The sequence below is a fragment of the Taudactylus pleione genome, unplaced genomic scaffold, assembly GCF_031769625.1.
Source record: "Taudactylus pleione unplaced genomic scaffold, aTauple2 ptg000985l, whole genome shotgun sequence".
In the NCBI taxonomy this organism is placed as follows: domain Eukaryota; kingdom Metazoa; phylum Chordata; class Amphibia; order Anura; family Myobatrachidae; genus Taudactylus; species Taudactylus pleione.
This window is the reverse complement of record NW_028285386.1, coordinates 2,102,309-2,125,459: the sequence shown is the minus strand read 5'-3', so window position 1 is coordinate 2,125,459 and position 23,151 is coordinate 2,102,309. Positions and strand designations below refer to the sequence as shown.

Here is a 23,151-nt window from a genome sequence, read left to right as displayed (position 1 = left end):
AACCATGTGTCTTGGCTTCAAGACTTTTCTCTATAAGATTACCACTGTTGTTGTAATATCAGATCTGGTTACAATGGCAAAGTAGAGCAATTTTCCTACTGTTTTTCTGTATTGATGATTATATGGAAGTGAAATATTTTGGTTACTCACTACATTCGTGCACTTAGTTTACATGGGAGAGCTTACTTGTTTTGGATCTGTCATCCCCAAATCCTCAATGATCTCCTGTACTGTGGACATTTGATTAAGATTGAAACTGCTATTTTCTCCTCTCTCTATTTGAATACCCAGGTAAAATCTCTGATGTGTTTTATGGCTATGCAGTTCCTGTACGCTTTCTGGGTGTCTGTGTGTGATGTGATGAGGATTTCACAATACTGAAGATAGGGGTTTAGCCTGCTTAATACACCTTTTATCCAAACTGTATTTAACATTGCTTGTACTGTATTGTGTTAACCCTGTATGCAGGGACAGACTGGGGCTGTAATTCAGCCCTGGCAACCCGAGCTGTGCACGTGCATGCACAAAAAGGAGATTGACCACATCTCAATGGGACATGGTCACACCTCACTGGAGCATGGCCACACCTCATGGGGCCTGTCACGAGCCACTGGGGTGTGGCCTCTCAGCATACCCTGTGTCTCTGCGTGCTGGCCTATACAGAGCACCGGGAGGTGGAGCTGCTCCTCCAGGCTTTCAGGCCATACTAGCCAATCAGCCATTCTGGCATTTGCCAGAAGTGCCAGATAGCCAGTCTAGCCTTGCCTGCATGTATCTATTTTATGTCCATTGTACAAATCTTGAATATTATCAAGTGGGGTTGTACACACTTCTACTATTGTGAATACATGCATTTTGCCTTGCCCTTGTATCTATACACAGGCTGCAGGTGTCCAATTAAGTCATATCCTGCTTTACCAGATATTCTGGAACCATGCTGAACAGGGTGGCTACAAGTAAACTTAGGACTGGTAGAGGTTCACAGGCAAGTGGAAACCCAGATGAGAGTGTGGGCTACTTGGTGGCCCATATAAAGTAACTTTACTTAAAATAAAGACACAGACACGGGGCAGAGGGAATTCTCTCTCCTAAACATTGCAGATATGGGGTTACATCTCCGGTTGTACTTATCACAGCCGAGAATGATGGATTGTGAATTCTCTGTGGACTTTGCTACTCTATGTACATACCCAAAGAGGGGGAAGTGGTGTGGTTTAGCAGGTTTTTCATATGGTGACAGAATAGCAATAATATTTAATTAGAACTCGACGTGTGAGACACATGGTTGAAATATGCTGGTGTGACTGGGCCCTTAAGTAAGAACATTTTACTTTGCGTGTGCGCACCATCAATTATAAGAATAATGAGAAATTAAATAGCATTAGATAAAAGATGCTTACTAGGGCCATAGTGAGTGAAACTACAAAGTACCATACAGTTTTATTTAGCAACATTCTTTAATATAGCAGTAAAAAAAATATGTCCCTTTAAAATGGGATCTGATAATTTTTTGGCCATCAGGCCAGTGGAATGTGCAAATTTCTGGCTACTAAGTTAGACCCAGGTCCAGAGCCACAGCTAGCATATACAATACCAATCTAATCTCCCATTTTTATATTTTTTCTGTGCCTAATGGCTTTTTATGCTTTAGGAAGAAATCTTGTATATCTTTGTTGTTGAGGTAAAACATATTGCTTTTAATTTTTGGAAACCATCTTCAGGCAATTTCAGACTATACCGGTAATTAAAAATTGTTAGTGCTAATGATGAAGATATTATGAGGGTAAAGGGTCCACCAGAAATGTTTGCTAGGCCCTATAACAGTAATTTTGGGACCAGGATCAGTAACGTCACACTAAATACACTATTAAATGCCAAAGCATGGAAAACTCAGACAGTGGTAGAGAAATGCAGAAGATGTTTGATCGCCTGCCTTCCACTACTTAACAGGTTGAATGTCATTTCAAATATTGTTCCAAGGGATATATACTATATATACTATATATACTTGTACTGTTATAGTTACATATGTGTCCCCACTGGCCACCTGCGAAATCCCCAAAGTGTTGAGTCGCTTATCTGAAATGTGGCTGGTGTCCAACTCCCGGCAGTTTCCATCATTCTGGACTTTAGGAGCCTCCCATTTTGGATAGTGTCACATGACCCGCTCTGCCAACCAGCTGTCAGCAACTCCGGTCATGTTCTGCTCAGCTTAGCAGTACCTATGTCGCCAAATTTAAATCAGGAAGTACAGGCAGTACTTTGCCAGTACAACTTATCTCATAGAGGATCTAGTCTGGCTCCTTGTTCTGTATTGCTTCCAGCAATTTGCTCCAGTATATTCTGGCAACATGCTCCAGCATTACTTCACAGAATTCAATTCCAGTATTTTCTGGCAACCTGCTCCAGTATTGCTTCACAGCATGCTCTTCCAGTATATTCCAGAAACCTGCTCCAGTATTGCTTCACAGCATGCTCTTCCAGTATATTCCAGAAACCTGCTCCAGTATTGCTTCACAGCATGCTCTTCCAGTATATTCCAGAAACCTGCTCCAGTATTGCTTCACAGCATGCTGTACCAGTATATAGCGACAACCTGCTGCAGTTGTACTTCCAGCGCCCAGTTCCAGTGTATATCTGTAGCCTGCTCCAGTTGTACTCCAGCACCCAGTTCCTGTATATTCCTGCACCCAGTTCCAGTATACAGTATACCTGCAGTCTGCTTCAGTTGTGCTTCCAGCACCCAGTTCTAGTATATTCCTGCAGTCTGCTCCAGTTGTGTTTCCAGCACCTAGTTGCAGTATAATTGTGCACCCTGCTTCAGTTGTGCTTCCAGGACCCAGTTCCAGTATATTCCTGCAGCCTGCTTCAGTTGTGCTTCCAGCACCCGGGTTCCAGTATATTCCTTCAGCATGTTCCAGATATCTCAGCATACTGCTTCAGTATATGAGTGCAACCCTGCACCTGCCTATCCTCCAGCTATTGGCAAGTCCTTCTGATTTCCTCTGCAGCATCAGTCTTCTGCTACCACTACCAGTGGAATTATTAGGTCACCCTGTCTCACTTATACTCCAGCACGTACCGCTAGCCCAAAGGGTCCTGACCCGAATCACCAAACTCCTGGTGCCGTGACACATACAGATGTGTCTACTTACATCTATCCTCAGTGCACTACAAGTCACGTTACACATAACGCGTGAGCGCCATGTGCCTCGGTAGCACAGAGCGTCTTTTCGTGCAACTTTTTCCCTTAAAATGCATCTTTTTAGCACAGCGATGCAAATGGGACACACAAGCGGCTTCTGCTGAATAAAATAATATGCGGCATACCTATATTCTGTGTGCGTCTGTGGGTGTATCTGTATGCAAAATGCTATGTTAAAGTATCAGTGGCTGTGACACTGTAACGTAGCATTTCACATGCAGATACACCCGCAGTCACACAGAATATAGGCATGCCGCATGTCATTGTAATCAGCAGAAGCTGCTTGTGAGTCTTATTAGCTTTGCTGTGCAAATAAGACCACACTTGGTGCTACTGAGTAACGCCATGGCATAGCGTGACTAGAAGGGCTGTTTGACATATCAGTATATATTTTGGATTTAGCATGAAAGGGGACATTTTTTATGTTGAGCAAAAGAAAGTGAAATGTTTTAGAATCTGGCAAAGTAAGTGAATAATATAGCTTTTAAAGTGTGTGGTCCCTTACCATAGAAAAGTCTTTGGGGGGATTCTGAGACCCCACATGGTAACATGACATCACGATTAACAGATGATGGCTCTAAGGTCTGAGTGGACTTGTCCTTGCAGTCTGTGGTCTTGCATCCCGGTCCACAGCAATGTGAGAGGGGAAACAGATGGAACCGGCTAAGGAGACAATTGTAAGACGGACTCTGTGTGTACATGGTTAATGGAGTCTTCGACTGACCAGGGAACCCAAAGTCATTCGGATAAAATACATCATCGTCCAATTCATCTGAGCTCATAAAAATCTCCTGCTCCATCCTATTGGAGAAAGGAAACATGTTACAATTTTACACAATACAGGTAATTTACTGTACAACAACTATTATGTAATTATATGAAAATAGGAGTAATATAATGTCAGGCACTTTCTTCTGTCTTATGACGTCATGTCCTAAATCACAAGTATGCAGAAGGCGATGAGTTCTGCTACTGACTGAGGACAGGTCAACCAAAAACACTAAGACACTAAACAGACAAGTGGAAGATGAGTCTTAAGTAGACATCTGGGTATTATTCACATTGCTAGTCATGCAGACTATTACTAACAGGTGAATCACTCTAGTGTGCAGAGCTAATGACAAACATGTGTCCTGATGACAATCACTGAGACTCAACTACAAGGCCAGAAAATATTCATCCTAAATTAGATGATGCTCTCCAGAGGGTGAACTTGCTGAATAAATTGGCTAGGGACTAGGGATGGCCATCAGTGGGATATCCATCAATGGTCACCATCGATGGTTCTATCACTGATTATGGTCGATGGTCCAAAACCATCTATGGTGAACCATCCATGGTTTGCACTACTCGATGGCCACTGCTGCTGTGGGGCTCGGCGTACCACGGGCCAATCAGAATTGGGGGTAGGGCTTAGATAGCACTGGGGGCGGGGCTATGCTTCATGACATCAGGAGGCAAAAAAACCCACCAGGTTCCACTCTGCCATCGATGGTGGAGAACCACTGGATCTCTGTCATCGATGGAAAAACCATCAGCCATTGGTGGTAATCTTCGATGGCAGTTAACTATTGATGGTCGATGGCCATCCCTATTGGAGACAGATGGCATTATCTAGAGCCTTGATAAATTTCAAAACATCAGCGATCCCATAGAGTACATGCAGGGGCAGAGGGAGGGCGGTTCAACCAGAGCGCAAGCTCCAGGTGCCTTAGTTGCCAGAGGACGCCTTGAAGACAGACTCCGGAAGCAGTTGTCAAGTAGCTGACAGCCTGCCGGGTCCATGTCCAGCCTGCCAGGTGCTGTGATACAGAGCAGCAACAGCAGCAGCGCCCTGTACTGCCTTCGTGCTGCTCTAGTCAGAGACTCCGTGCTGAGCCCTGATTGGTGGATCTCAGCACATGTTCATCTGACCCCAGCAAAGGGCGGGGCTACAGCAGCATGTCGACGAAGAAGCTGCAGGGTCCACATTAAGGTGAGAGAGGTACCCTAGTTATGTATATTACCCTCCCTGCCTGTAGGTGTGTATGTGTAACCCTTCATGTATGTATGTATGTATCTGATCCCGCCTGTATGTGTGTGTGTGTGTGTGTGTGTGTGCGTGTGTGTGTGTGTGTGACCCTGCCTGTATGTGTGTATAAGTATGTATGCATACCTCCCAACTGTCCCGCATTCAGCGGGACAGTCCCGTTTTTCTGGGACTGTCCCGCTGTCCCACCCGCGGGCCACAGTGTCCAGCGGTGGGGGGGAAGTTAGGCAGAGCACATGCCGCTGCTCTGCAGGACGGCATCTGTTCACTAGTGTAGGGAGAGCCTGGGGGGCTACCCAGCATCTTGGAGAGTGCTGGGCACGTCCCCTATAGTGACGTAAACGGGGGTCGCCGCGAGGCCCTGCCCCGTTTTCTAGGCACCACGCCCCTTTTTGGGAAGCCCCGCCCCCTCTTCAGGGTCCCTCTTCCCGGCCTTCAAAAGTTGGGAAGTATGTGTATGTATGTATGTGTGATCCTGCCTAAATGTGTGTATGTATGAATGTATGTGTGACCCTACCTGCCTGTTGGTATGTATGTGTGTGTGACCCTGCCTGTATGTATGTGTGACCCTGCCATGTATGTATGTATATATATATATATATATATATAGCGGTTATGTTATATAGCACACACTTTTTTTGGGGGGGGCGTACCGCGCTCGTGCTGTGGACGCCCTGGCCACATGCTGAACCTCTGAGTACATTGTAAAGCCAGTGTGCTGCCAAGACTTATGTAACGCAGTGGGTATCGCAGATATTGTATCTGCTGTGTAAATATGTGGAAAAGGCTTTTTTCTACATGTTTATCATTAAAAACTTAGTGATAAATAGGCCCCATTGTAAGAAGTGCATCATACACAGAATAAGAGAAATTGTCTTGGACGGTTGAGGAAGTGCAAAGAGTAGGGACAACATAATCTTGGGACAAATTATGAACAGATGACAACTAAATTAGCATGCAATGCCATTACAGTGGTAAAAAAATGTATGTGAACCCTTTAGAATTAAATGGATTTCTGCATAAATTTGTCATAAAATGAGATGTGATCTTCATCTAAGTCACAAAAATAGACAAAGGCAGCCTGCTACTAATAACACAAATTATAGTACGTTCATGTCTGTGTTGAATACATCTTTTTAACTTTGAACAATCGCCTTTGGAGTGGCCCATTCAGAGCCCTGACCTAACCCTGAATGAGATGCTGGGGCATGACATGAAGAGAGCGTCTCACAGCAGACATCCCCGGAATATTGCTAAAATAAAACAATTATGTAAGGAGGAATGTTACAACATTCTGACTATTGTGCAGCTCTGATCCGCAGCTCCAGGAAATATTTGGTTGAAGTTATTGCTGCCAAGAAGGGTCAACCAGTTATTAAATCCAAGGGTTCACATACTTTTTTCACCCTGCACTATGAATGTTTACATGGTACGTTCAATAAAAGACATCAATTCACATCATAATTGTTAGTGTGTTATTAGTTCAATATTCTTACTTATTTTCCCTGAATGACCGGGAGATTGCCTAATATAGGTGGCTCTCATGCATGGGGAAAATAGGACAGTCTCCCGCATGGTGGTCATTGTCGCTTTCCACTGTACCACCCACTTCCCGAGTGAAGTGAGCTGTCTGGGTAGAATTACGTCATTAGCCCCCTGCTTTACAATGCCAGGATCATGGCATCATGACGCACCCCTCTATGGTGTACGCAGACTGTGTTTGTCTATTCTTGTGAATTAGATGAAGATCAAATCACATTTTATGACCAAATAATGCAGAAATCCAGGTAATTCCAAAGGGGTATATGGGAAAGGGGTCCTAGACTGCACACCCTGAATATATATAATGGGAGGGTCACATACTTTTTCTTGTATATGGGGTACCTTCCAAACCTTTAAGCGGTCGCTGCAACCTGAGTATTTGAGAGAATTACTCTGTGTTTTAGTTTTCTATCCTCTTTATACTTCCACTCATCAGTTTCACCATCCTTGTCTCCTCTCAGATCACACTTTGCGACCGGCTCAGAGCCGTGCACAAGTGTGCATGGAACTAAGGGCCTGATTCAGACACGCTCGCAAATTGCGGCCGCTCGCTGGCAAAAAGGAGCCGGATATTTAAGTTAAGCGCTCGCACTGCGTCTCGTACGGACGCCCTATATGTCTTAGTGAGCCCTGGCAATAAGCGTTCGCTAGTGTATAAAGACGCCCCCTTGCCACTCGCAACACACGTCATCTCTGGTATTTGATGGATTAATCGGTAACATCGAGAGCCATCGGAGCTGCTCACAGTACTTGAGGTAGACCTTACCCTCCCGCAAGCAGTTCAGGGTAGTAAATAACCAAGTGATGTGTACAATGACGCTACTTTGCTAATTATGCACACCCATTAAACTCCGTTCTGACGGTCAGACACGCCTGCGTTCGCAGCACCACTCCCCCGTTCACAAGCACCTTCTCCTGTTACCACCCACAAACGGCACTAACTGTCACTCATTCCACTGGGCAGTCTTTTCAGGGCGAGCGAGCAAAATCCGATCGCTCATACTAGTTTGCGCACGCATACTGCGACTTATACGCATGCGCAGACGGGTGACCATTGCTCAGAGCAAGCGAGCGTAACTTAGCGTCCGAGTCTGAATCAGGCCTTAAGTGTATGCCGAATACGCATCTCTGCGGCCGCATTGCGCTTCTCCAAAAACTTGGTGTCTGTCAGTGCGCACTGTCTACACTCTCTCACACCTATTCAGTCATAAATGGAGAGGCGACTAAGAACCACCCGTAGGTGCATACTGTATACTCGGCTATGGAGCGTGCGAGTGACAGACGCCAAGCGAGTGACAGACTGCCAGCGTTTGGGGGTGGCAACGAGGAGTGGTCACAAAAACGCAGGCGTGCCTGTCCGTTTAAACGCCGTTACATGGGCGTGCATAAATTAGCCACTGCGAATGCATACACAGCCCTGCATATCAGAAGAGCTGCCAAGGCCGCAGCAGGTCAGACCTGCTGCAAGTGTAAGATGGCCGCCGATGTGCTTCGACGTTACCGACGTTTACGAAGATATGCGTAGTCGCACGCAGGTGAGAAGGGAGCAGGTGATCTTTGCTGACATTTGCATATTTTCAAAATTGCATTGTGTATGAATACGCAGTTGCGATCACATTAGCGTCCGTCTCTGAATCAGACCCACAGTACGCACTCATGTGTAACGCTACAGCCCGTGTGTCTCATTTGCACTCACACGCTTTTCTATGTATTTGTTTTAGTATGTAATATCGGTGTACTCATGAATAACTGTATAGCACTAAATTAAATGATGTTGCTTTATACGCGCTGAATAAGAGTTAATATTTACCATGACCTTGGTTGCATTCTGCTATGTCAGTTTATATTCTGTCCCTTATACAAATGTATATATTTATCCCAGCTGCCTAACTACTTCATTATCTTGCCTTGCTCCCATCTGTCTCTCTGTAAACTATGTCAGTGGTTCCCTATGTTCCATCTGTCTATGTCTACTCACCTGCTAGTTAGTGACTTTTGCACAGAGGTTTCTCTGTACACCCGTGACCTGTTGATGTGTAATATCATACTTGGGGCCCAGCTTCCTTTTTCTGATATCCAAAATCCTTGCACTAACCTATCTATAACTGTAATGGCATGCACACACTCGCTAATGCAGAGCTGAATGCAAGTCAACCAGGACATAAATATGTATACAGTATGTGCTCATATGAGACGAGACCACCCCTAATTGTATTCTTAGTCTGATACCCATCAACATGCTTGTACTAGAGGCATGATTCAGACCCGCTCGCGAGCACTATGCGCTCACAAGTGGGTCGATGGTGGGGCACTGCGTGCCGCGCCCGTGCGCAAGCCCCGTAACGACTGAGAAATTCACTCGCTCCGGGGCTCGCTACAAACGGGGCGGCTGTTGATGTTGATCGACAAATCACCCCCCGTTTTGTAGGCTGGGAGGGGGTCTGGCTGGACAAACGGATGTGGTCCTGAAGGAATGCCAGCCATTTGTGGGCGGCCCTACTGACATCACTCGTGATGTCAGTAGTGGGCTTCCTGCTCTATTAGAGCAGGAAGCTCACTGGGGATAGCAGGAACAAGACCCTACCACATGGGTCTCGTCGCAAGCCCGATGGTCGCAATGGTCGCGACCATTGCGACCATCACCTGGCCACCGCTAAAGCTGTGGGTAGCCCAAAAAAACAAAAGAGGCTGCCCTAATTCAGAGCGAGCGCTCACAAAGAGCGTCCTACATGCTAACTCTCCTTTACGATCCAGCTAGGCTCTTTCAATCACAAGTGGAGATGCTGTCGGTTTGCATACTACTCTGCATAGCCCACACTGACAGTTCCATATGCTTGGATCTGGAGCATGCACAACGAGGAAGCACGCAAGCTATGCTCTGCCCTTTAGTATGTAGTTACTGATGGAAGTTGGTCATAGTACCCACAGTGATATCCTGGGATGTGTACAGCCATAATAATAATAGTGTTCCTGATAATGAAAAGAAAAACAGACACAGTAGATATGTCATTTCACTCCTGAACAGGGTAGGGGACCTGACATTGTGATTAGATATATTTGGAATGGGCAAGGTCACCTGCCTCTGTAAGCAACACTGACTAAAAGCACAACAAGCAATATAATAATTGGGTCTGAATAATATCTAATTTCTAATCTATGTTTTATAATAACTGCAATTTTCATTCTCATAACAATTCAAAAATAATGTAGCTGGACACAGACCTTCCCACACACAATTACAGCATACTCCCCACTTCCAGGCAGGCAGCCACTATTCACATAAGTGGACCTATGGCAAGACAGGTCTGCGTCTTCTAACCCTTTATCTACCCAACTCACCACCCCTAACTCTCCCTATCAGCCCCTTATCCAGATCACTCCTCCGCCAACTTGCCCCTGATCCTGACGTCACGCTCCCCACACCCTCTCAATACCATGCTCTTCCTTGGCACCAAACTACTCGTGATACCAATCTCTCTCTCTCTCTTAGCCAAACTTCCCACGATCTTGAATATCTCTGCCAGCCTGCATCCAATCCAACCATTTGCTCTCCACCAAATTGCCTTCAATCCAGTAGTTTTCTCCTTGACCAACCTTCCCCTAGTTCTAATCAATCCCCCTTCACCCTCTACTCTTGCTACCACCCTTTTCCACTGCTATTTTAAAGAAAAAAGAATTCACAGCGCAGAAGTGAATGGATGAAAGATATGAAGAATTATTCCTGGACCTATGCCAACATAGTCTAAAAATAATTTATCAGGCATCAAAAAAGACGGAATCGGTATGTAATACCGCCGGCCGCATGGCCAGCAGTTCGATTCCTGGCAGCGTCAGGCCGACAGATGAAGAGATCCCGGCAGCGGCAGCCTGACAGCACTGGAAATCCCGATCGTCCCCAGGTAAGTATGAACTAACCTAACCTACCCTCCTAACCCTAACCCTCTCTTAGGGGTGCCTAACCCTAACCTGCCCTCCAAGTGCATAAACCTAATTCCCCCTCTGTGCCTAAACCTAACCCCCCCTTCCCCACTGCCTAAACCTAAGTCCCCCGGAGGTTGCCTAACCCTAACCTCCTCCCGGGGGTGCCTAACCCTAACCCTCTCTCCCCCTAGCCTAACCCTAACCTCCCGGGGGGGTGCCTAACCCTGAGTCCCCCCCGGGAGCCCTAAACCTAAAACCCACGGCTGTCCGCTCACGGCGCCCGGCATCGTTTCGATCGGAATGCCGGGCGCCAGTCTCCCGGCGCCGGTGAAATGAACGGCGTCTACATCTAGACGCCGGTCATTTCACCCTCGCCGGGATATGACAGTCGGGAAGCTGGCTGTCGGTATAATGTCAGCTGGCTTCCCGATTGCATCCCAAAATGACACATAGATTATGCATAAATGTACCACGTAAAAGTAATCAAACACATATAAAAATTTACATCAATTGTATCATCTCTAAAGTGAATAATTATATCTAGTGAAAGTAAATATTGGCTGTTTTAAATGGCAGAATCACTTATATGGACGAGATATGGAACATAATGTACAGTGTTGTTTTGGTTGTATAGGGCCAGAATGATAGTGTCTAGATTCCCTTTGCGGAGAGGACCCTGACGTCATCAGCTACTGTCCAACATCATTCCCTACCATCCATGTGGGCATAGAGGGGGAATATAACCATGTGGCGAGCCCAGCGAGCCAACGGGCCTGAAAGGCGGCGAACGTAGCGAGCCCGTAAGGGGACAACTTTTTTCTTTAGATGGCCTTTATGGGTATAGAACCGCACTTCCACCCTTCACTCATGTCACTTCCAGGTCCTTAGCGCGAAGGGAAAATAAGTTCTACCGTGAAAGAATGTCCATTGTTATGATGTCACAGGTCTCAGAGACTCTGCATCATGGAAGGTATATCACGTGACCTACAAACAAAGTGAATTTTCGTGTTTTGGATTGCATGTAAACAGGTCCAAATTACATGATTTTAGCTGTTTTTATCAATTTAAAACAAAATCCTAAACCAAAACCAAATCAGAGCCAAAACACTTGAGGGTGGTTTTGTCAAAACCAAAACACGGGGGTCCGAGCACATCTGTAATAATTAGTGACAGCCGTGGGTTCCTAGTTTATAGGTGAATAAAATGAGAAACCTCTGGGGCTAATATAGTCTCTGCAAGTAAGCTCACCGAAGGAAGAGTTCTGGGTTCCTAGAATCTTTAAAGGTTCCAGAAACTGCCATTATAGGAAGGTAAATGATAATAAGCTCTGTGGATAACTAGTGTGTAAACAGAGGCTTATTTTTATTAACATTATTTCCCACAGAACCAGAGATTGATGAATTTAGTCATAAAAAGGACACCTGTGCAAACTGGACCACTTGTGTGCATGCAAAGCTAGATATCAGCCTGCAGTCAGTCATTTTAATTTTAATAGTAATTATTAGTGCAAGATATGGGTGGGGGTGAGGCGTGTTGTTCCAGTTATATAGAAAGACTGTAACATTTCTGGTTACCTCCTACACTGATTTCCCATACAGTATATCTTTTGTACCCAGCCTCTCACAGCTCTTAAAAGTGCTGTGTAAGTATAATTACACATACCTATCCAAGTAAGATTGCAGCGTGCTGTGTGATGCATAAGTATCTTGCTGCAGGCCTGAGTGACACACTCTCCCTCAGTCGTGCTGTCTCCTCACATGACTGGCCCGGTATATTTACATCAGCAACAAGAGAGGAAGTGATCTTCAGTTTGCTGTCTCGCCTGTAACTTACATCACAGTAACTATTCTGCTCTGCTAATGTGCGATCTGGAAGAAAGATCAGTTCTGCACATTTTTTAGATGTAGTTAAAAAAAGAACTATAAATAAGGAAGATTACATTCCTTGGTCGGCGAAACGCAGGCATGCCAGTGCATTTGAACGCCATTGCATGGGCATGAATAAATTATCCACAGTGATGACATACGCAGCTTGAGTACTCACAGCGTGCGACGAGGTTAGCAATTACTGATTAAGGTCAGAGCTTGTGCAAGTGTGCATGAGGCTGCGATGGTACTCAATGTTGCGGATGGTTTTGCAGTCTTGCTAAGGATTACGGATGTGTGTAAGGTAAAGTGGGCGTCCTTATGTTGTGCTGCGCAATATAGCGATCGCAGTGGATTATAACTGTAATAATAATTGCTCTTTCAATTTTCATGATTATTTGTGTAAGTGGGAACTAGACAATCATTACTGCTGCCTCAGACTACAGAATGGTGGTCTCATCCTATAAATCAGCCTCATGGACTATGGTTCGATAAAGTAATTTTAATTAGTCTACTTAACAAATTAAGGAGGCTATTCACTTACTTGCGTTGTCCTGTTCCAGTGCAGCACATCGCATCCAGCAACATCACTAGTTCTTCATACAGGTGCGCAGGAAAACATGTGATGTTATACTACTGTATATGGCAAATATGTGTGCAGTCTAACATCGCCTATAATTAAATTGCCACTAAGAATATGATTGTGAAATATAATTAATATGCAATTGTGGGCAATTATAATTTATTAATAGTCAGTTTATTAGTTTATCAGATTACCAGTTTGGTTTTGGGGCACAATTAAAGTTATTTAAGCAAATGCTGAATATTCAAGTGCTTAGCTTTTCTATTTGTGCAAATATGATTATATGTGTGTATTTATAAGTGCATGCCCACATCCTAATTTTGGATACTAACCCAGGAACATTTTGCTAACTTTTGTGGTGTTGCAGGTCTGTATTAAAAGTGTGCGGTGAAAGAGCAAAACATTATCTCACAAGTTTATTCTACTGCCACTTTGAGGCCTATCCTAGGGTTACCACCCATCCATGATGGCTCCGGACAGTCCAGAAATTAGTACATATGTCCAGAATGTTGGTAATCCCGGACGAGCAGTGTCCATAATTCTGAATGATTTTTTTCTTCAAACACAATGCCACGGATGGGCTGCCGCTCTGTGCTCCATTCTGACTCCTCTGATAGCAGATAAGGTGCATGTGGTGGCATATAAAGGGACTTGTGGAGGAGTCTGTTGGCATACCGGTTGTATCCCAACCTCGGTTTTGGCCATGCTGCCTGGCCACGCTCCCTGTAGGGTATCTGAAAAACATGTGGTTACCCTAGACAGTTCCCCTCACTTAAATTTTTTTGGTGTTTAAGCTAAAATATTACTTCCAGGTCCAGAGGTGTTGTCAGGATGACTTCCAGGGGATCTTGCGCAGTTTCCAGCAGTAAGTATGACCAATTCTAACCATTCCCCTAGTGCTTAATCCAAACTTCAGCCTAACCATAATCCTCCCACTAGTACCTAACCCTAGCCCTCCCACTAGTGCCTAACCCTAGCCCTCCCACTAGTGCCTAACCCTAGTCCTCCGACTTGTGCCTAAACCTAGCGCTCCCCTTAGTGCCTAAACCTAGTCCTCCCACTAGTGCCTACCCTAGTCCTCCCACTAGTGCCTAACCCTAGAACTCCCACTAGTGCCTAACCCTCCCCCTAGTGCCTAACCATTAGACACATATTATTGTGACTCAGTGCGCATGATGTCATGAAGTCAAGCAGCACCACACCGCTGAAAGGCAGAGCAGAGGAGCTGCGGCAGGAAGAGGCACAGCTAAAAGACATAAAAGATGGTAAGTAAAGTGTCTGTTGGCTGGTGCTGGAGGGATTCTGGGACTGGAGCTGGAGAGACCCTGGGGGCTGGAGAGACAGAAGGGGGCTGAATAGACACTGTGGGGGCAGGAGAAACACTGTGAGGGCTGTGAAGACAGAAGGGAGCAGGGGAGACACTGTGGTGACTGTGGATACACTGTAGGGGCTGGGGAGAAAGAAGGGAGCTGCAGAGACACTGTCATATTCTTACACAAACAGGTGTCTTCTGGACTATGGGCCTGATTCAGAGACGGACGTTAATGCAATTTTTCCACAGATCGAGAAATTGTTTTGCATTGCGCATGTGTATGTACAACACTTCGCGTGCGCTGCGATCACAATGAGATCATGCATGCACAGAGGAATCAATTGCTAAGTGAGCAACAGACTGCCAGCATTTGGGGATGATATTGGGAAGTGGTCACAAAAACAGAGGTGTGCCACTCTGTTTAAACGCCGTTACAAGGGCATGAATAAATTAGCCACTGCGATTGCCTACGCAGCTCTGCATGTCAGAAGAGCACCCAAGGCTGCAGCAGGTCTGAGGGTAAGATGGCCACCGATATGCTTCGATGTTACTGATGTTTATGTAGGTATGCGTCGTGACACGCAGGTGAGAAGGCAGCAGTGGGCATCCTTATGTGCATGTGAATTTTGCTAACATTAGCATATTTTTGCAGCTATGTTGCGTAAGAAAATTCAGTTGCGATTGCATTTGCGTCTGTCTCTGAATCAGGCCCTATGTGCCGACGTGATCTACTATATGACTGAAGTTGCATCTGTCTGCCCAGGAGGGAGGAACAATTTCTTTAGTGGTTGCAGGGACACACATAATAGTAAGGCAGACTCTCAAGCCACTGGACTTGGAGAGGACCCAAAAACATGGGTGTACCGGGCTCCATGATTTCTGTTTCTGGTCCTGATTACCATCCTGATCCCTCCATCACATTTATTACCAGCCTGATCCCTCCATCAATTATATTACCAGCCTGATCCCTCCATCAATTATATTACCAGTCTGATCCCTCCATCAATTATATTACCAGCCTGATCCCTCCATCACATACTGTATATTACCAAACTGTTGTCTCCATCTCACATACACCAATCAGCCATAACATTAAAACATCAGCCTAATATTGAGTAGATCCCTGTCGTACCACCAATATAGCTCTGACCTATCACGGCATGGACTCCACAAGACCTCTGAAGTTGTCCTGTGGTATCTGGCACCAAGACGTTATCAGCAGATCCTTTAGGTCCTGTAAGTTGCAAGGTGGGGCCTCCATGGCTCAGACTTGTTTTTCCAGCACATGCAACAGATGCTCGTTCAGATTGAGATCTGGGGGATTTGGAGGCCAAGTCACCACTTTGAACTCTATGTCATGTTCCTAAAACCATTCCTGAACTATTTTTGCAGTGTGGCAGGGGCATTATCCAGTTGAAAGAGACCACTGCCATCAGGGAATACCATTGCCATGAAGGGATGTTTTTGGTCTGCAACAATGTTTGGGTAGGTGGTATGTGTCAAAGTAACATCCACATGAATGCCAGGATCCAAAATCTCCCAGCAGAACATTACCCAGAGCATTACATTGCCTCTGCCGACTTGCCTTCTTCCCATAGTGCATCCTGATGCCATCTCTTTCCCAGGTAAACAATGCACACGCACCCGGCCGTCTACATGATGTAAAAGAAAACGTAATTCATCAGACCAGGACACCTTCTTCCATTGCTCCATGGTCCAGTTCTGATGCTCACGTGCCCATTGTAGGTGCTTTCGGTGGTGGACAGGGATCAGCATGGGAACTCTGACCGACTATGCAGCCCCATACGCAGAACTGCGATGCACTGTGTGTTCTGACACCTTTCTATCATAGCCAGCATTCACTTTTTCAGCAATTTCAGCTACAGTAGCTCTTCCGTGGGATTGGACTTTGTTCCCCGCACACATCAATGTTTGGGCACCTATGACCCTGTCGCCGGTTAACCGGTTGTCCTTCCTTGGACCACTTTTGGTAGGAACTAACAACTGCATAAAGGGAACGCATAAGGCCTACCATTTTGGAGATGCTCTGATCCAGTCGTCTAGCCATCACAATTTGGCCCATGTCAAAGTCGCTCACATCCTTACGCTTACCCATTTTTCCTGCTTCCAGCACATCAACTTCAAGAATTGACTATTCACTTGCTAATGTATCCCAACCACAACAGGTACCATTCTAATGAGATAATCATTGTTATTCACTTCACCTGTCAGTGGTTTTAATGTTATGGCTAATGGGTATATGTTACCAGCTTTAGTCCTCATCATAAATATTGCCAGTTTGTGTCTATCCACACCATTTACCAAGATATGCCCCATCAAGTTTAGATGTCAGTGACTAGAGTCAGTGTCTACTGGCTCTAGCCCTTCTTAAAAAAAAATGGGAAATGCAACACCTTTTTGGGACCACTGGTAAAAAAAATAAGAATTTGTACCTGAAAGTTTTTTTAATATACCTTTAAAAAAACAAATAATAGCCCACGTACACCATGACTTTGGACCGGAGGAGATATATTAAGCTTTGGAGAGGGATAAGGTGGAGATGTTACCCAAAGCAACTTAGCTTCGAACTGTAATTTATCTACGGTAGCACAATCTCTGAACTGATGAGAAGGGATGGAGGAGGGACAGAAGGGTCCAGGGTTAAGCTGGACCTGCTTCTTTATTATATGCATGCAGGGAAGGGGGTTACCTCCTATGTCTGTGTCTCTTTGTGCGTCTATAAATAGACCTGTCTGTTCTTCCTGTTAGCGCCATTTGACAGAGAGCAGGCCAGGAACCGGAGAGAAGCAGACAGCAATCAGCGTAATTAATCATCACTATCAAGTTGATACACAAACAGATAACACAGGTGAGCAAGGCTAGTTTAGGTCTCTTTAGTAATGCTGGGTACACACTGGCCGCCATATATATTGTGTGCACGTCGGTCAGTGCGAAAAGACAACGTTGTTCAAAGACATTTTGCGTCAGCTGTGCAGCACAGCCAATGGAAGATATATCTGCTCATCATGCTGTGTTGCAATGCGGCCAGCGGGACTGCAGTGATGAACAGCCATCATTGATCTGCACATATAGCTTTCTGGTATGTACCCAGGTCCAGCGACAGGGGGGTCTAAGGGTACAACTGTACCGGGCCCCGAGGTCCAGAGGAGCCCCGAGGACCACAGTGCACAAAATGGGGCCGTGGGCTCACTGCTCCAGTGGGTGCAGTGCGACCGCCACCAGGACCCATACCGACTGCCGTGCATCTCCCTTGTAGCCTGGCCCGGACATCGCTGGGAGCTCAGACGCGTGTCCCTGCAGTTGGCGTTGCGGTGGCATGACCTCATGGGTCACGTAGCCGGCGCCGCACTTCATCAGATACATCCGTAACTTTCACTGAAGGAGCATGTGTGTCTGCTGTACAGACATGCTGACTCGGCAGGCTGCGGTAGTAAGGGGCTGGGTGCTGTATTAGTAAAGGGCTGGGGGCTGCGGAAGGTGATAGGAGTTGAGGAAGGTGATAGGAGCTGAGGAAGGTGATAGGAGCTGAGGATGGTGATGGGGGCTAAGGATGGTGATGGGGGCTGCGAAAGGTGACAGGTCCTGAGGATGTGCTGGGGGCTGACTGAGGATGGTGATGGGGCTGAGGATGGTGATGTAGGCAGAGGATGGTGATGGGGGCAGAGGATGGTGATGGGGCAAAGGATGTTGATGGGGCAGAGGATGGTGATGGGGCAGAGGAAGGTGATGGGGCAGAGGATGGTAATGGGGGCAAAAGAAGGTGATGGGGGCAGAGGAAGGTGATAGCGCAGAGGATGGTGAAGGGGCAGAGGATGCTGAAGGGGGCAGATGATGGTGATGGGGCAGAGGATGGTGATGGGGCAGAGGAAGGTGATGGGGCTGAGGATGGTAATGAGGACTGAGGAAGGTGATGGGGCTGAGGATGGTAATGAGGGCTGAGGAAGGTGATGAGGGCTGAGGAAGGTGATGGAGGCTGAGGATAGTAATTAGAAGCTGAGGGCTGACAAAGATGATGGGACTGAGGCTGACCTATGTCCTAATCTATTTGACACTTATTTGCATTTTAAATACTTAAAAGATATTATAATGAAATTGGCAGCAGAGACACCAAAGAGAAGAGGGAGAATTCCATGCAGCAGAAGTACAGAACGGGGGCATGCTTTGTTTATCTAAGCCAGCTCTGTAAAAACTTTTTCCTTTTGCGTGCATAATAAGAAAGTGACTTTGGCCAGAAGGTCATAATGTTTTCCCCCTGTCAGTTAAGGTGCCCACCCACTTGCCGATAATGCTGAGCGATTGCACGATTACGACATCGTAATCGTGCAAACGCTCAGTTATCAGCTGCAAATCGGGCACTTAAATGTCTAAAACGACCAGTGGGGCGCGCGCCTGCTGGCCGCTTCAGACATCTATCATCGCCCGAACATGACGGTTAACCTGACGACCGTCGTCAGGTTACACATGTTTGGGGATGATTGATGTGCATACACTGAACGTCTGAACATTCAGTGTATGCACTTCACCCCTAGGGAGACGAAGGCACGATTATGATATCATAATCGTGCAGTCGTCCCCGCATCTACAAGTGGATGGGCACCTTTAGACTCCCAGCAATTAGGTAAGGGCTCTTGTAAAGTGTGTATTTAGGCAATAATGTATGATATATATTTATATTGTGGATGTAAGTGTGTTTGAATTTAGAGTGGTGACTTAGGCCCTCATTCAGAGCCGGACGCTCTGAGCAGAGCGCTCGCTCTGAATGAGTGCCGTCCTCCATAAATATGGAGCATCCTCCTGGACGCTCGTATAGCTGTGGATCACCACCCACAGCCTATACGAGCGTGCAGGTTGATGGTCGCGATGGTCTTGACCATCGCGACCATCGCCACTGCGAGTCGGAGCCTGTGGTTGAGTTTCTCAACCGCAGCGGAGTGATTTTGGCTCTATCAGAGCCAAAATCACTCCCACTGACATCACTAGTGATGTCAGTGGGCCGGCTTCTGACGGTAGGCGTTCCCTTGGGAACGCCCCCGTCTGGGAAGCACGCTAACCAAAGGGGGCGTGCTGTCAATCAACATCGACAGCACGCCCCCTTTGATCAGACACAACGAGCGAAGGAAAGTCCTTCGCTCGTCACGTCTCGCGCATGCGCACGACGGAGCTCCCTCCGTCGTGCGCATGCTTAGTGCACACCATCGACCCACTTGCGAGCGGACAGCCGCTCGCGAGTGGGTCTGAATCAGGCCCTTTATCCTTTGTCCTTTATGGTACTGAGGCCCTGATTCAGAGGCGGACGCTCTGACAGAGCGCTCGCTCTGAATCAGGGCCGTCTTTCCTAATTTTAAAGTGGCCTCCTGGCCGCTCACATAGCTGTGGGTGACCACCCACAGCTATAGCGAGCGGCCAAAAAGATGGTCGCGATGGTCAAGACCATCGCGACCATCGGGCTTGCGACCAGACCCATGTGGAGTGCTTTCGGCTCTATCAGAGCCGAGAGCACTCCCACTGACATCACTTGTAAAGTGGGGCCGGCCCCAGACGGTAGGCGTTCCCATGGGTAGGCGTTCCCCCGGCATGCCCGCCAAAGGGGGCGTGATGTCACTCACCATCGACAGCACACCCCCTTTGTAGCGAGACCTATAGCGACGGCTTGGCCGTCGCTATCCGGGTCTTGTGCATGTGCACGACGGAGTCGGCTCCCTTGTGCGCATGCGCACTGGGCCAACATCGACCCGCTTGCGAGCGCTTAGCGCTCGCGAGCAGGTCTGAATTAGGCCCTGAGAGCGCAATGGTGCTATGTGTTGAGGAATGTGTCAGAAACCAGAATGTAGCAAAAAAGAGGGCTCATAAATATTAGGTATTAGATAGTCACATGTGTTTATATTCAGCCAGTTCTTAACAATTGCTAAAACTTAAGTGAAGTACAGCACACCATGAGATGTACTATTGTATCGTACATTACTGCCTTACCAGGGCAATGAAAAAGCTAATGAGAAGAGCTGTCTGCCAGCAGTGTCAGACTGGAGCATGAAGGGCCCACCGGTGGAATACAGTGGTAGGGCCCCATGCTTTCTGGGGTGTTGGGTTACCACAGGGGATAAGGCCAGCCCCCACAGAGACTTGGACAGATATTAGAGACCATGTAACTGAGTCTACAATAGAGTAACAATGTATAATTTGAGTGCACAGTGTAGAACCTGACATTAAAGCAAGCGGAGGGGCCCTTAGGCAGTGGGGCCCACCAGGGATTTCCCCTGTACCCATGTGGGCCAGTCCAACTGTGTCTGCTGGTCCCCGGTGAGTTGCCAGCAGTGCCGTGAAGGAGGACTGTGGCTCATCAGTGAGGCTGCACAAGTAGTGAGTCACAGAAGCGCGCAGGAGCCAGGAGGTGAGTACGTACAGTTTCTCACGTGGCTGTGAAGGTTGCACATTATAGATGGCCTGAGTTGCTGCATAAGGTACAACAGGACGGCTTAGTGCATACCAGAGGTACAGGCCAGGGGGCACATGTTCCCTGGCAGGTGTTCTGCTAGAGCACAGGGGCCAGATTGCAGCAGGTGGTGGGGCGCGTTTGGCCCACGTGCTCTAGTTTGGACACCCCTGATCTAAGCCATGGTCAGATTTGTTCAGCCCTGTATAAAGTCTCTATTCTCGAACCAGAATCCTACTGCCCATGTACATTATAATATTACAATTCTATTACACTCTATACAGACATATGTCCATACTAGCTGTTGCCCACAGCTTCATCCATGATGAAATCACTTCTGCCAAAAAAAATTTTTAAATTTGAAGTGTTCTAGTTGTATTGCTTTGCATAGAGGCCCTGTCACGGGAGTGGCCCACGTGAGAAGCAGCGCTATACAGACTGGTGGCAGCAGCGCCTTCACCCACCACTCACACCAATGTCATTGTGTGCCCTCTGCACAGACTGCTATGTAGCCTATCCTATTCACCCACCACTCACACCAATGTCACCATGTGCCCTGTGCACAGACTGCTATGTAGCCTATCCTATTCACCCACCACTCACACCAATGTCACTGTGTGCCCTGTGCACAGACTGCTATGTAGCCTATCCTATTCACCCACCACTCACACCAATGTCACTGTGTGCCCTGTGCACAGACTGCTATGTAGCCTATCCTATTCACCCACCACTCACACCAATGTCACTGTGTGCCCTGTGCACAGACTGCTATGTAGCCTATCCTATTCACCCACCACTCACACCAATGTCACTGTGTGCCCTGTGCACAGACTGCTATGTAGCCTGTTCAAGTGAACACGGGCCTAAAGCACCTCTCGCCTTACCGGCCTCATATACCAACCTAATGCTAATCATCCTCAGCACAGATGATCATTACTTCATTATTCCGTTTTATTTGCCCATCTACCTCTATATACTCAACACACGTGACCTGCAAACTTAATTGTTTTGTAAAATGTTACACAATACAAAATCTTAGAATAGAGTTAATAGCAGCATGATAAGCATGGTGAGCAACATCTCAAATAACAGGAATTATTGCTTTACAGCATGAAGTTATTGACATTACCTTATCAGCTCTCCAAGACAACCTGACTGATAGACCTACACTTAGCATCTGAGCCTCTGGCATCAGAGTAATTAAAGATCTGAGAAAAGCACAGCAGGAAACTACATGATGAGAGCCCTCGCTGCCTGCCTGGATCAGCTCAGTACAAGTTTGGCAGAGTCTGATGATGTTTCAAATATAAACAGTAAAAAGTAATTGAGACATAATGATACAATCCTGATCTGGAGACAGTGCCACAACTGCAGAAGCTGGAAACATATTCAAAACTGTTCTCTATAGGTATATTGTGTTGATATTTACAATGTCCATAACATAATGTCAGCATGGCCTGAATGCCAACAAGCTAATTTTGTTGAAATTTAACATATTGCCATTCACAATGTCGACACTGACATAATGACGACTTTGACAGAATGTAGACATTGTGAATGTTGACAGTCCAAATGCTGACAATGGTATTTTAAGCTAAACGTAACCCTCACTGCAGCCTATCTCTAACCATAACATCACTGATATTCTGGCTGTTAACATCAGTGTCGACACTGTGAATGTCGACTTGCATTCTGCCAGTGCCTGGGCCTGGTGATCGGCAAAATCCAACCTGTTGGTCAATCTCGATTCGCCGATTCTGACCAAAAAACTATTTGGATTGGCTAGCCACTATTTTTTAATATGTTGTATTATGCCAATCCCCTGAGAGATTATCAATCATCGGAGTCCAGTTATCTACGGATTGGATAGCTGTATCGGATCGGTATCGAGGAGTCTGGTATTCGCCCGTTAGCTGTATGGCCCACATTACTTCCCCGCTGACCACGGAAACTGCACATTGGAGCAAGCTATTTAAATTGAGCGCTCGCTCTTTGCGGTCTGTTGACGCCTCTATGTCTGAGCGAGCGAGCGAACGAAACATGCGCTCGCTATTTTGTAAAGACGCCCCCTGGCCGCTCGCATCATACGTCATCTCCGCTATTTATTTGATTAATCGAGTACATCGAAAGGCGTATGAACTGCTCGCAGTGCTTGTGGTAGGATTTTCCTACCGCAATCATGCGAACAGTTCAGGCTAAGAGACAACCAAGTGACGTGGTCGATGACGCTGCTTTGTTAATTA

At 46.6% G+C, this 23,151-nt stretch overlaps 1 protein-coding gene across 1 annotated transcript in view; it reads right to left on the bottom strand.

Moving 5' to 3' along the window:
• Positions 1-23,151, bottom strand: part of LOC148454551 (bcl-2-modifying factor-like) — a 79,136-nt gene that overhangs the window by 38,635 nt on the left and 17,350 nt on the right. Inside the window, exon 2 of the mRNA XM_088460802.1 lies at positions 3,711-4,006. Within this exon, the coding sequence (XP_088316928.1) occupies positions 3,711-4,006 (296 nt within the window). The remainder of the gene's footprint in view (positions 1-3,710; positions 4,007-23,151) is intronic.